General features: G+C 35.7%; 1 protein-coding gene across 23 annotated transcripts in view; it reads right to left on the minus strand.

Moving 5' to 3' along the window:
* Positions 1 to 14,735, minus strand: part of ZNF438 (zinc finger protein 438) — a 171,173-nt gene that overhangs the window by 15,972 nt on the left and 140,466 nt on the right. For all 23 annotated transcript variants that reach the window (XM_015074733.3, XM_053225478.1, XM_053225482.1 and 20 more), the window contains one exon: positions 10,793 to 10,863. In XM_015074733.3, coding sequence (XP_014930219.3) covers positions 10,793 to 10,832 — 40 coding nt within the window. In that variant the 5' untranslated portion in view covers positions 10,833 to 10,863. The remainder of the gene's footprint in view (positions 1 to 10,792; positions 10,864 to 14,735) is intronic.

A 14,735-nucleotide genomic window follows, 5' to 3' on the forward strand; every position in this document is an offset into this window, starting at 1 on the left:
TTCTCTTTCTAAACTCTCATATGTCAATTCTATAACACAAATAAATTTACTTCTTCTGGAATAAGGGGAAAGGAGGGAGAAGCACTATCACTCTAAATATACAACTCATCCACCTCAAGTCCTGAGACACTAAAATGTGAAAAAAAATGTGCACTTCAGAATAAGGAAATGGGAGTATTCCCAACCCTGTTCTGTGTCCCATGCTTCTCTCCATACCCTTCATGCTGGCTCAGAGATCCTCTACCATCAGGGAGCTTCCATTCTTCCCTGACTCCTTTCTAGAAGTACCTGCTCAGTCCCATACAGTCACCGCTGTTTCTTTCTCTGTTTTAACTGTCCTTCATTATACTGTGATTCGATTATCTGTCTCCTGCTAGAATATAAACTCCAAGAAAGCAGGAGTTTATTTAGTTCACTGCCAGGACCTCAGTCCCTAGAGATCAGTATCTGGTACATGGTAGTCACACAATATGTTATTTACTAAACAAGTGAACTATAACTCTCAACTGTATTGTCTTGCTTTCTCTTTTGCTCTTGCTGAACACAAAAATATAAAATCCAAAATGCCAATAAAGATTATTTGGGCTCTATCTCCTCTTCAAGATACTGCCCTATCTTCTTTTTTTTCTTCATGAGAAAACTTAATAGTTAGTATATATAGTCCTTGTCTCTACTCATCAACTTCTATCCATCCTTCAATCCCCTACACCCCAAATTCCACTGTGAAGTACTAAAATGTCCTTCTGTCAGGAGTCAGATTGGGTGCTTAATCTATTATATCTCACTTAATCCACCACCAACTCTTAATATTAACATTTCCAATCCACAGACATGGAAACTGAATATTTCTTTTAAGGGCGCAAAGCTGGTAAGTGAAAGTTAGATTTGAACCCAGGTCTGTCTGACACCAAAACTGTTCCCCTTCCATTCCATCACACTGAACTTATTACTGAAGTGTTTTGCAATTTATCCACTTATCTGTCAGTCTCCCCCAGTGGCTGGTGAGTGCCACATAATCCATATCTATGTTGAGAAAATAAAGGTGTTTTTTGACTAACCTTTTCTAATCAGAGAGTGCAACCCTCAAGAGAGAGAATGAGCCTTCTTTCTTCTTCTTCTTTTAATGTTTATTCATTTTTGAGAGGCAGAGAGAGAGAGAGAGAGAGAGAGAGAGAGAATGAGCAGGAGAGGGGCAGTGAGAGGGAGGCACAGAATCTGAAGCAGGCTCCAGGCTCCGAGCTGTCAGCACAGAGCCCGACATGGGGCTGGAATCCATGAACCGTGAGATCATGACTTGAGCCAAAGTCAGACACTTAACCGACTGAGCCACTCAGGCACCTCAGTGAGCTTTCTATTTTTAACAGGAATCCATAGCGTGGTTGAGAGGCAGTTAGTACAAAGTGATTCCCTTCACAATGTCCTGGATGTTAAAAGCTAGGCTTTTGCATGGGTGGCCTTCTTTTACAGAACCTTTGGTGAGCAAAGCAGGCTCACACCAAAATAACTTTTTTAAAGCTGAACAATTACACAATAAATTTAATGACACTTTTTTGCAATGTGCAAAAATGAAGAAAAAGGTCATTACAAAGGTCTTTTACAATTTTAGAAATAATATACATTTTCTAATTCCATACCACCTGCTTCTAAAACTGAAGTAACTGACGAACATTGGGACGAATGAAAAAGTCTAAAAAATGTTGAATTTCTGAATTTCTTATGTGGCAAGTACTACCTCTTTAATAAACTTGATTAAACATCAGTGTCGTGGCCTATAGTTTGGTCTGGGGAATATTCCTTTTTTTGGTGGAGTGGAGGGAGAGGGAACTCCTCAGGGAAAAGCAAACAAATGACATGTAAGAAGGAGAGCAGAGGTCTGGCTTTGGTTTTTCCTTTTGCTACCAGAAAATGTCTGAGCAAGATGATCTTTATTGCCCTTTAGTTGCTCCCTTTAACAAGAAAGGATTATATTGGACCATCAGTTCTCAAAGTGTGGCCTGCAAACCCTGGGAACGGTCCCAACACTCTCTTCTCATACTGATAGTAAGATGTCATCTGTGTTTTCCAGTGTGCTGACCTCTGCACACGTTGCAGTCAGTGATAGGGCAAAGGGGATAATTAGGTAAAACCGCTCTGGCACCTTAGCCTGAATTCAGGCAGTGGGAGCAAACTGTCCACTTAGCCATGTTCTTTGCCAACACACTCAGTACAACACGGAAGCAGTCTGAAATTTTAGTTTTATAAAAACCATGATCCTTACGTGTTTTATAATTCTGTGTGATGAAATGGTTCACGCTCATAGAGCACTTATGCTGCACACGGAAGGAAGATGGTTGCCTCGAGGAAAAGCATCTGTGCCACTGAGCTGTGAAGCTGAACTAGTGGCTTTTGTCATGGAATACCGTTTTTACTTGAAAGAATATCTGACAGACACATGTTCAAAGGGCATGGTCAAGCTTAGGTATCTGACAGACATTTTCTCAAAAGTGAACGAACACAGCCTGTCACTGTAAGAAAAAACATCTGACGGTAACCGTTGCCAGTGATAAAAATCATTCTTTCAAGTGGCAGTTAGAATTTTGGAAAACTTGAATCCATCACCAGGAGGTTGAAGCTTCCAAATGCTTTAAGATTTTTCAGAGGAGGATGGTGGTTCCATTAACAAATAGGACTTTTAGAATACTGGATAAAAGGATGAATAGAAGATTTGCAAACTCAGTAAACGCCTCCCAACCTCCCAAATACCCAGTAGATGATGTTACATGGATGGGTAAATGACTCACTCAAGTGTAAGGCCAAAGAGTAACAGAATACAAGGAGTACCTTGCCATGGTTTCAAATTTCACACCTCAACTAAAGTTTAAGGGGTTACCTGACTGGTTTAAAGTCAGTTATAGTTATTGGACCCATTTTGGTGTTGTAGCGAAGAAAAATATACACAATTATCTGAAAAGGCTATTAATATTCCTCCTTCTGTTTCCAGCCACTGTAAAGCTAGATTTTTTACAAACACTTCAACATAAAGGACATTATCACAACATACTGAATGTAGAACTGGATATGAGACTCGGACATTTTTTTTTTCAATATATGAAATTTATTGTCAAATTGGTTTCCATACAACACCCAGTGCTGAGACTCAGACATTTTTAATGAAGTCAGACTTTAAACATATTTAAACAAAAGTCAAGGCCAGTCTTCTAACAGTTTCTAAGTATATAAAATATGTCATTTATGTTAAGTTCTAATGATTATTTTAAAATGAATTCACAAATATATATATATATATATATTTTCAGTTTATAATCTCAAATATGATAAATACCAATGGATAATGTAACGGACATAAACAAACGTTCTTTAGAGTCCTCAAAGTTTTATGAGTATAAAGGGGTCTTGAAAGTAAAAAGTTTGAGAACTGCTGAACTAGATGAAATCTAATACCCCAGCTCTTTTGAGATTCTGTGATATTTTTGTTGTGTGTGTGAATGAGAACAGAAGATAAAATCTGGAAATGTCTTACTTCCGGCAGTTTTTACTTCCTTCATTGTTGTTTCCAATGAGAATGTAATATGGTAGATCTATAGGACAGAGTTTTGAAAAAAAGCATTTAAAAGTAATTTATCCTAATAAAAATATCAGTTATAATTTAAATATCAGTAGTTGGAAATGCTAGAATACAGATTAAATAATAAAATGCTTGACAAAAATCTTATAAAGGTGTAACACTTCAGAAATTTATTTTACCTAATTTGAATTTATATTCATGGAATATATCATAAATTATATTTAAACTAATGGCATTTGTATTTCCCCCCGGTTTTAGGAAATGTCATCATGAGATTTTCTTGGTCGTATAAAATCATTTTAAATTATTTTATCGAAAGGAAACTAATAAGTTTTTGTTTCTAGTGTAAGTTGGATGTTGGAATTTCTGTAAACACTTTTAGGATTTTGATGCCAAGTAATTTACGGATGAACAGTATATTCATTCTATTAAAGCATTAAAAAAGTTATGCATTTCTCTTAATAGTATTAGACCTTTACAAACATGAAATGCCTAGCCTATATTTCTGGCTTGCACAGCATCCTAAATACCTGTGTCAAACTCTGCTTTTATCCCAGCCTAACTCATCACACCAGCCATCTGCATAAATAAAGATGTAAGCATCTGCTATATGGCAAATGGTCTCAGGGGCAGATGTTTCCATCCCTGTGTTCATGTCACTGGGGCTGGATACATTATTTGAACAGATGTACACAATCTGAAAGTGTTATGTCCCTCAGTGAAATGTCTCCAACTGCTTTCTATCAAAGAACATAAATGCTATTTGCACCTGCATTTATGTTAATAATATAAAGGCAGCAGGGGTTCTGACAAAGTGGAATGTGATGCTATGAAATATATTTGCATGGTTAATTGGGAGTTTCTGAGAGACTCTGCTGCCAAATGGCCACACTGACATTGATACATGCCCGAGCAGACTATCTGATTAGTAGCCTGCTTTTTAAGCAGGTGGAAATACGGCTATTTCAAACAATAAAAATATTCATAACCTCATTTACTAATAAGGATATTCCAAACTCTAGCATTTTATCTCAAAATAGGAAAGTAACTTCCATTATAACATCTACCTGGTAAGTTTTAGGCCACGCAGGTCATTTCCATCTTGTTCTATGAGGAAATTTCTATAGGTGTGTGTATGTGTGTGTGTTTTCCATTTGTACTTCTGTCAACAGCATAACATACTATTAATCCATAGTGATATTTTGTAGAGGTTATTACACTGGAAAGTTCCAATTGCCAACATTAAGTAGTTAACCAAAACCAGCTTGAAAATGTCAATTTGTACTTGGTCTGCAACATAAAATGGTACCAAAAATCCAAGAACAGCATTTACACCACTAAGATCGAAATGTTTCCATACGAATGTCACATATTTGGAAATAAAACATTTTGGTAATATGTAGGGAATGTCTCCCCCACCCCAATAATGAGGTCACAAAGCATGTTAACCACTAAATGCAAAGCATCAAATTATAGTGGTTCTCTTTGCTGCTGTGCATTAAATGTGAGGGCTGAAGAGCTAAACAATTTGCGATAATAGTTGTACTCATAGCTTTACTGAGCTAAGAACTTGGGGTCTCTTGCCAAATAATATATTTATTACTTTATTAACTTGACACTGATAATATCAACTTTGCACAAAATTCTTATATTTGAGTTAAATGTTACTGAGTTAAATGTAACTCATTCTGCAAATTATTCTGAGACATAGGTTGTGCTTTAAGAGTTTAAAAGGTGAAAGTGTTCATATACAGTCGATCATTTACAGATTCTGTATGTGCAAATTTGCCAGCTCGCTACAATTTATTTGCAGCCCTCAAATCCATACTGATGACGTCTCCATGGCCATTTGTGGACATGCACAGGCAGGAAAAAATTGAATTACTTCAAGTGCACATTCTCAGCAGTGGCTGATGCTCTGTCTTGTTTCAGCTCTCCCCTTACAATGAATGACAAGTATCATTTTCGTGGTCTACAGTGTCACATTTTTCTTATTTTTTTTTTTCCTTTTGGTTGGTGATTTCACTGTTTAAAATAGTCCTTAAGCATAGTACTGCTGTGCTGTCCAGTGTTCCTAAGTGTAAGAAGACGACGTGCCTCGCAGAAAAAAAATACATGTGTTACATAAGCTTTGTTCAGGCAAGAGTTATAATATTGTGTCTGTGAGTTCAAGGTTAAGGACTCAACATAAAACTATGTTCTGTATCAATAGTTAATGAAAATGTGTTGTGACCAGAAGCTCACAGGAACCCCAATGCTGTGGAGCAAAAATTCAGTATTAGCCAATTCAGTGTTTGTGGTGACGTTATAGAACGTGCCAATTGTGAATGATGGGAATCAACTGTACCTTATCTCATTTGGCTATTCTAGAGCAAGAATTAATATCCCCATTTGAAAGATGAAGGGACTGAGGCTCACTGTATTAGCCAAGATCACAGAGCCTAAAAAGAAGGCGGGAAGGGTAAAAAAGACCTCAATGCTCCAGCTCTTAGTTGAGAATTCCGTCTTTCACCAGATTGGGAGGGGAGAAAGACGGGGGAGAAGGAAAGAAAAGACAAAAATGGGACAGGAGCTTAAGAAGCAGCTTTAATACCATGTTGGAATGAGTCAAACTTTAGTTAGATAATAAGATAATAAACCATTTTTAGGCTAAACCCTCATAAAAAGAAAACTGTTCTGATAGGCTGCAAGCTTTACTGAAATGGAGCCGTAATAGTAGAGTTTAGTTTGGGTTTCCTTTCTCCCCCTGTGCTCTTTGCTCATGGCCTCTCCAAAGGCAATAAATATTTGTTAAATGAACACACAGACTTGGAAACTCCACCCTGGTGTCTCATCAAGAAGCAAAGATTAAAATGTTTTCACAGCATCTAAGCCATAGATGAAATTGAGTTTAAAGCATTTTCCACAAAATTTAATGTATATATGAGAAGCCACTACATGCCAAAGTGCTTTCAAGGCTGCCAAAGACAAAAAATTCATCAAGAAGTTTATAAAGTACTAGGAGCTTAAAATAAGATCATTTTTCTAAACTTAAAAGAAATATGAATATTCACTAGTTTCCCCAAGTGTTCCTTGAGTTCTAACATGCTACATTCACTAATACCAGAATGTTTATGTCTGGCTGCACATATATATTTTTAAGTCTTTATATTTTTATAATTATTTTAAAAGTATTTTATTAAACTCAGAAAATCCAGGGCTGCTTTTTATTTTCAGATCCAAATCTCAATTCACATGATACACAGTAATGGCTATGACTGCAGTTAAATACTGTACAGATTTTGACAATTAGTAGGGGTTGACAGTGTGTACTTAACTAACTGTAGTGGTTCCAAAGGGGGTCATTAAGACCCTCTTGCCTAAAGCATCTGCTGTGTTCTCACCCCCCTTTACTAATAGTCTCATTGAATAAAAATAGCACTCACAATTTGAAAATTATCTTTAAACAATGCAAATGTGTTAAGACAGAGCTGAGAAAAGTGTTAGAAGACCCGTATAAGAAGACCTTTCTACTTGCAGCAGACTTGCCTAGTAAATGGCAAAACTGAATTGTGAAGCTGGCAGATAACTAAGAATTTTGAATGACTCCAGTAAAACTGACCCTCCCTGGGCTTAAATGAAGACTCTTCCCTGTCCAATGAACAGCAGGACTTGTTTTAACTAACTATGTGGAGACTTAAAATTCATCCTGCCTTCTCCAAGGTGCAAACTTCAACCCTTAATTGGCATCACCACAGTGAACTTCTTTATAGTACGTAGCAAACATAAACTGTCCCTGTGAGAGAACCATTTGGCAAAGCTGCACATCTGTGTGAGGTTCCTTATCTGGCAAGTAAGTAAATTCCTGTGAATATTCAGTCACTGTAGTGGTTTTGTCTGTCAACAAATTTAAAGTAGAAGTTACCAACAACCGTAGATGGCCTTTTCCTGTTGTTTTTGTGCCTTTTTTTCCAAAGACATGGTTTATTATTTGCTACAATTTGCTATTTTCTAACACAAAATACCTGCCCTTATATTTCTATTATCTTATTGTTGAAAATATCAAACAAAAAGATATTTCTATTATTTTATCACTTGAAAATATCAAGCAAAAAACCAGAAAGTTATGGGAAAATCATAAATCTTACCCCCAAATCCTGAAAGTATGAAAAGATAGAAAATTGTAATGAAATAAGTCTAATGAACTTCTGGAGATTCTATAATACCTTCACACAGAAAGGAATAATGATGACACTAAATTATAATGGAAAAGCTTTTTATACAGTACAAATTATCATTAGAGTAATACTACAATATTAAATCTCTTTATCCAAAATTAGAAAACATTTAAATAGAAGGCACTAGAATTTCTAATTAGTTTCCTCTAGTTTTTTCCCAACTTTAAACCTATATCCTTTGACCCCTAAATTCCACGTGGTTGTCTTCTACACATGTGTTAATGTCCTGCACAAATATCATCCCTTCTGTTGTGTTTCCTAACCAAAATGTCAGCCTCAAAACTTCTGGCCTACCCAAGTATCCCTTCATCCATGTTCTCAAGTATGTCATACTCACCTCCAGTACATCATCTGTCACGCGTTATTCTAGTTAATTATATATATGTCTGCTCTTCTAATAGGATTTTGTGTTTTGTAAAAGCACAGGATGTCTGATTTATTTTGGATCTCTCCAATCTTTAGGATCTGACATAGCTCCTCGTTAAGTATTACACTGGTGATCATTAAAGCTGCTTCCACCACTGAAATAATAGGAGATAGTACGTGATACGTTGGATTTTCTTAAGCCCCACAACTCTGCTGGTAATATTCTACCCCGAACTTCATACATTAGTATGTATGTGTGCATGTGTGTTTACAAGTCTGAAATTTAAAAGTATCATACTTTATAGGTAGCCATCCATGGTGTGTTAAATAAAGTACTCAGCATTTAACTAATGACATGTGCCCAACACATTCCTCATGTCACATAATTGATTATACTTGATGACAGAAATAAAAACTAGTATGTTTGATCAGAGAAGAAAAAGAGGGATCATCTAAAAACAGAATTAGAGACATTCTTTATAGATTTACAGTGTGACACAGGGGACAAATAGTGAGTTTTGGATTTTGGTAGATCTGGGTTCAAATCTTAGCTCAGTCACTTAACTGACTGGTGATCTTGGTAAAAGTAACCAATCTCCCTGAACCTTTAGATTAAAGATTATACCTAGTTTAGGGTAGGATTAGATAAAACAAAGGATGTAAAGTTGTGGGTAGAGTGACTATTACCTTGGAGGCACTTGATTAATTGAGCTCTTTTCATTATTCTTTTTTTCTGTTAAATTCTGGGTTGGAGGCTTAAGCATCTTTGGTCCCAGAAAAGACTGACCAAGTACTTACTAGAGCTACTGAACTCCTAGCTAGGCTTGAAGGGTCTTATTTTCTGGCCAAGTCCATGGAGGTATAACTATGCTTAGGCAACAGCTCGAGAGGTAGACAAAACAAAACAAACGAAACAAGCCTTGATGAGAAACAAAGTAGGCAGGAGGTGTGCGTGGTGACATGTTTTACTGCCCTGTATCAGCCAGAAACCAAGCAGCTTGTTGCTTAGATATTCACACACACTTACAACCTTTTAGAGATGGAAAAGAATGTCTAGTAATCCTGGATTTACTAACAGGGAAACTGAGGTTTAGGGATAAAATAACCAGTCTGAATTTCCACAGTTGGTTGGCAGCAGATGAGGGAAAGGAGGGCAGCTGTTTTGACATTTGGCCCAGCGTTCTTCCTCATAAGCAGTCACACATCTTGCTGAGATGAAGAAGGTGATACCAACTAGGACACTAAATTTCCAAACCCTTGATCAGCTACCTACCACTGCAGAAATCTTCCAAAGGATATAAACCAGAAAACATTCACAGGAAATGCACACATTTTATTTCTAGTTAGGATTGCTCTCGTCTCTCTCATCCCATGTCCTTTCGTATCTTCATGTTTGTGGACGGATCTTGTGTGAGTTTCAGACAATCTTACCATCCCTTTGGCCAAATGTCTGGATGAGAACTAAGCCAGAAGTCTACCCCATGTTTACGTCCCTTGGGTCACCTTGGATCATGCGTGGCCTTTTACGGCCAGTAGGCACCAGAAGCACGAGGCAGCCATGTTCATCTCACTGCATCAGCCTCCACACATACAGGGAGACCAGGTATTAAAAACAACGACGAAGAGCCCACTATGTAATTTGGAATATGCTGGGTGATTTATATATATTTCTCCTTTAATCTCTATATGACCTATAAGGTAGTACTTACTATGTTCACTTTAAAGATTTATAGATGAGAAAGCTGAGGTCAAGTGATGTACCTAAGACATGCAAATCAGTGGTAGACCTGAGTGTCAAAACCAGACTCAGTGCTCTTCACAGTTATGACACTGTCTTTCCTTTGGGTAAAGAGATCAAAGAGTGTCTGCTTCTGTTAAGGGTTCTTTATAGCAAATTCCCTCCATTGGCTAAGTTATTTCTCTTCCATGAAGGAAGCCTAATTTTGTATCATTGAAGACATTATTTTTCTCACAAACATATCAAAACTTCTCTTCTGTGTAGAAGAGAGCATGTAGGGGCAGGTGAAAGACTTGAATTCTTCCTAAAGGTTGGAATTTGCCCTTTACAGTGCAGTAAATTTAATTGCTCTTCATTCAGAAAAGACTCTATCTCCACCTGTAAACTGCTTTTCTGAAAACTCCAGGAGCTCTTCTTAAAAAAACCACGATTTTCTTTTTTATAAATCATATGGGGCTGGGGAATGGTTTTTCGTATGTTTCTTTTGAAATGACTATGGGAAAAAACAAGTCAAATATCCCCTCCCTCTACATATCTGTTGTATGTGCATGTGTATAAGAATATATATATTGTCTTCTAAGATACATGTGATTCAGCTTCACCAAAGCCAATACTCCATAGTTTCATTTGACATCTACTGGTACCAGCTACGTGCCAGCTAATAGGCTGGGTTCTGAGTTTTGTGTGGGTTGAGATGACCCGCTCTCAAGTTCTCAGTCAAGGATACATGTCCTTTTATACACTTAAGTAATTTAACAAAGGAAATCAACTTTCCTACATAATTAGGATTTTGTTCTTAGTTCCTGGAAATAAATTACCTCTGGTCAGGACAGTGGCATTGAATGTATCAATTAAAACTGTTTATAACATACACATGACCATTTTTCTCAGCTTGGTTCATCTTACCTTGTTGATCTTTTGGTGGTATTGATAAAAAATTCTGCATTATGATGTTTTTGACTTGAATAACAATGTCCCTAAAAAATAACCAAACACAAATAATAATTAGAAAACAATTCAGATGCCTTGTTCATACAAATGAAAAATATAAATTATAAGCTCTTTAAAAATTCTTCCAATTTATAATTGTAAGAGTAATAAGAAATGGACTGAACTATGAAGAAACTAATGCTTTTATTTCCTTCTCATTTTTATACAGACAGGATTTTACTGAATGTACTAGTATGGGCTTAGAGAGGGAAGCAATGACACCACGAGAGAGGAATTATATCAGCATCTCTGCCCAATGAAGGCCAGGGAAATGTGAAAGTTGGCAAAATTAAGATTCCCTGAAAATGCCCTGCCAGATAATTATGTTTCGTATACTCTACTTAAGAAGAAATAACTAAAATGTTTAACAATATAGGTAAAGGTAGTATAGTTGCAGTATACTCATTTGATGACATATAATTCAGACACTAAGATACAATTATGAAGATTATGTAGCATAATGGAAAATGCACTGAGTGAACACCCTAAATGACATATACTGTAGGATTACAACTATATAAAAAACAAAGGTATTGCAAAATGCATGGCAGGCAATATGTTAAGATATGTTTTGGCAACGTGTTTGTTGAGGCATTACATTGTTTTTGCCTTTAACTGAGCTATTTTCCAACCTGTCTATAATACAAGATATTTCCAAATAGTCTACAATATATACTCGAACTATTTGAATATAAAAATAAGGCAATTAAATACATTGAAAAAAACATGGGTAAATATCTTATAAGCCATCAAACACAAAAGTGTTTCTAGCATGACACCAAACACAGAAGCCATGAAGGTAAAGACACGAATTTTTCTATTCAGAATTTTAAATGCTTTTAAATAGAAAATTAGCCAAAATTAAAAGGCATGACATTTGCTATAGCCAAGACTGAGTAACAGAGATCAGATTTGTCCTCCTGCCTGAAACAACCAAAAATATAGACAAAATATACGAAACAGTATTTCAAAACACTGGACACCAGATCACAAAAGACTGATGTCCTGGGAAACAGGAAACAAATGAGACGAGCAATGTTGTAGGAAGGGAGAACCCTGTGGAGAGTCCCAGAGTAATGGGGAAAAAACCTCTAGAAAGAAAAAGAGAAACAGCAATAAAGAGGGTCTCCATCAAGTATTTGCTCATGTACTGCTCAGCACATGCAAGTGAAGAAACTACCTTTCATCATGAGAAGATCCAAGCTGCTCAACACTCACAGTGGGGCAGGAATATTGCCTATTCCCACCAGCCAGACTGAAAACACCCCTAATTCACAGGACATCAAGTAGAGCACAAAGAAGGGTCTTGCCTTAGTAAAGGGAAATAATTTAATTAAGCCCTACACCAAGCATTTCTCTGGTTTCTTTTGTTTGTTTGAGAGAGAGGGGGGAGAGAGAGAGCTCATGTGTGTGAGCACATGCAAAGGGGGTGGGGACAGAAGGAGAGGGAGAGAGAGGAACCTTAAGCAGGCTCCATGCCTAGTGCTGAGACCCACGTGGAGCCCACCATGGAGCTCAATCTCACAACTGTGAGAACATGACCTGAACTGAAATCAAGAGTTGGATGCTTAACCAACTGAGCCACCCATGCACCCCTCTCTGGTTTCATATAACAAATCTTAAAGCAAGAGTGAAAAGGAACAAGCTATTTCCAAGTGTCTTGACTGTGCATTTAGAACAAAACTCAAGAATATTTACAGACCTACAAAAATATCCATCACGCAACAAGGTAAAATTCATAATATCTAACGTCTAATTAAAAATTAAGCATGCAAAGAGGCAGGAAAACATGAGCCATAATGCAGAAAATAATCAAACTGACCCTGAACTGACACAGCTATTAGAATTAGTGGTCAAAGTTCAAACTGTAATTAAGTAATAACTATTTCATATGTTCAAAAAGTTAAATATAGACAGGAAAGATATTAAAAAGACCCACATAAAATTTCCAGAGATGAAAACTATAATATACAAAATGAAAATACACTGGATGGGATTAATAGCACATTAGCCATGTCAAAAAAAAAAAAGTTAGCAAACTTGAAGGCACAGTAATAGAGATTTTCTAAAATGAAACTCAGAAGGCGAGAGTAAAAAAAGAAAAGAGAAGAAAAGGAGAAATGGTTAGCGAGCAACGGGACAACTTCAAGCAGCCTAAATATATCAGTAATTGGAGAGGTGAAAGATGGAAAGACAAAAAAAAAAAATCATTTTAGAAATAATGGCAGAAAATTTTCCAAATTTGAGTAAAGCTATAAACACACAGATCTAAAAAGCTCAAAAACCTGGAGCACAAAAACCCATGAAAACTATACCAAAGAATATTATGACCAAGTTGCTCAAAAATAGTGGGAAAAAAAAAGTTTTTTAAAGGCATTCCCAACACATCTTACGTATAGAGGACTTCCTGTTGGAAACAATGCAAGTGAGAAGACAGTGGAGCAGCATCTTTAAATACTGTAAGAAAAAAAACCTGTAATCTAGAATTCTATGTTCAGAGACAGTATCTTTAAAAAAATAAAGGAGAAATGAAGGATTTTTTTGTAAATACAAAAGCTGAAAGAATTCATTACAAGTCCACTACACTATAAAAATGCTAAACAATGTCTTTTAGGCAGAAAGAATAAAACACTAGATTAGGGTATGGGTTTATATATAGGAAGGAAAAATACTAGAAATGGGAACCACATGGTAAGCATACAAGGCTTTTTTTCCTTAATATTTAAATCTCCTAAAAATATAACTATTTAAATAAAAATAATTCAGAGTGCAATGTGGGGTTTATAACGTATGTAAAAATGATATATGGTAACAATATGACCAAAATTGAGAGGGGAGTAATATAAGTATATAATTTTAAGTTTCTTATATTATCAGTGAAGTGGTATAATATCACTGGGAGGTAGATTATGGTAAATTAAACATATATATTATACATCTGAAAGCAATACCTAAAGTCGCTAAAGAAAGAATTTTAGAGATAAAGCCAACAATACAAAAATGGAATCATAAAAATATTCAGTTTTTCAAGGGAAAATGAAAAAAAGAATAAAACAGATGGGAAAAACAGAAAAAAATGAGCAAGATGATAGATTAAAATCTAATCATATCAATAATAATATTAAATACAAATGATCTAAATATCATAATAAAAGATAATGCTTGGATAAATATGCAAGGTTCAACTATATGTTGCCTGTAAGAAAGGCACTTTAAATATGGAGATACAAATAGATTATAATTAAAAGAATGTAAAAAGATATATCATGCTAGTACAAGACAAAAGAAAGGTAGAATGGCTATATTAGTATCAGAAAAAGTAGATTACAGAGCAATGAATGTTAGCAGGTGTAAGGAAGATCATTTCATAATTATAAAAGGTCAACTCATCAAAAAGAGACAATAATCTCAAATGTTTATATCCCAAATAACTGAGCTTCAAAATACATAAAGCAAAAACTGACAGAGCTTCAAGGAGAAATATACAATAATTTATAATCAATAAAGGAGACAGAAAATCACTAAAGATATTAGAGGTCAATTTGACCTAACTGACATTTATAAAATATTTCACCCAACATAACAGAATACACATTGTTTTCAAAGCACATGAAATATTTATCAAGACAGACTATATTCTGGGCCATAAAAACAAGTCTCAATATACTTAAGAGGATTCAAGTCATATAATGTATGTATAATATGCTCTCTGACCACAATGGAATTAAAGTAGAAAGCAAAACAAATAAAGAAAACCCACAAATACTACCTGGAAAATTTCCAAATATTTGTTCATTAAATCACATACTTATAAATAACCTATGAGTTCAAAGAAGAAATCAAAATGAAAATTAGTCTT

Source organism: Acinonyx jubatus, chromosome B4, assembly GCF_027475565.1.
Source record: "Acinonyx jubatus isolate Ajub_Pintada_27869175 chromosome B4, VMU_Ajub_asm_v1.0, whole genome shotgun sequence".
NCBI classification, from domain to species: Eukaryota; Metazoa; Chordata; class Mammalia; order Carnivora; family Felidae; genus Acinonyx; species Acinonyx jubatus.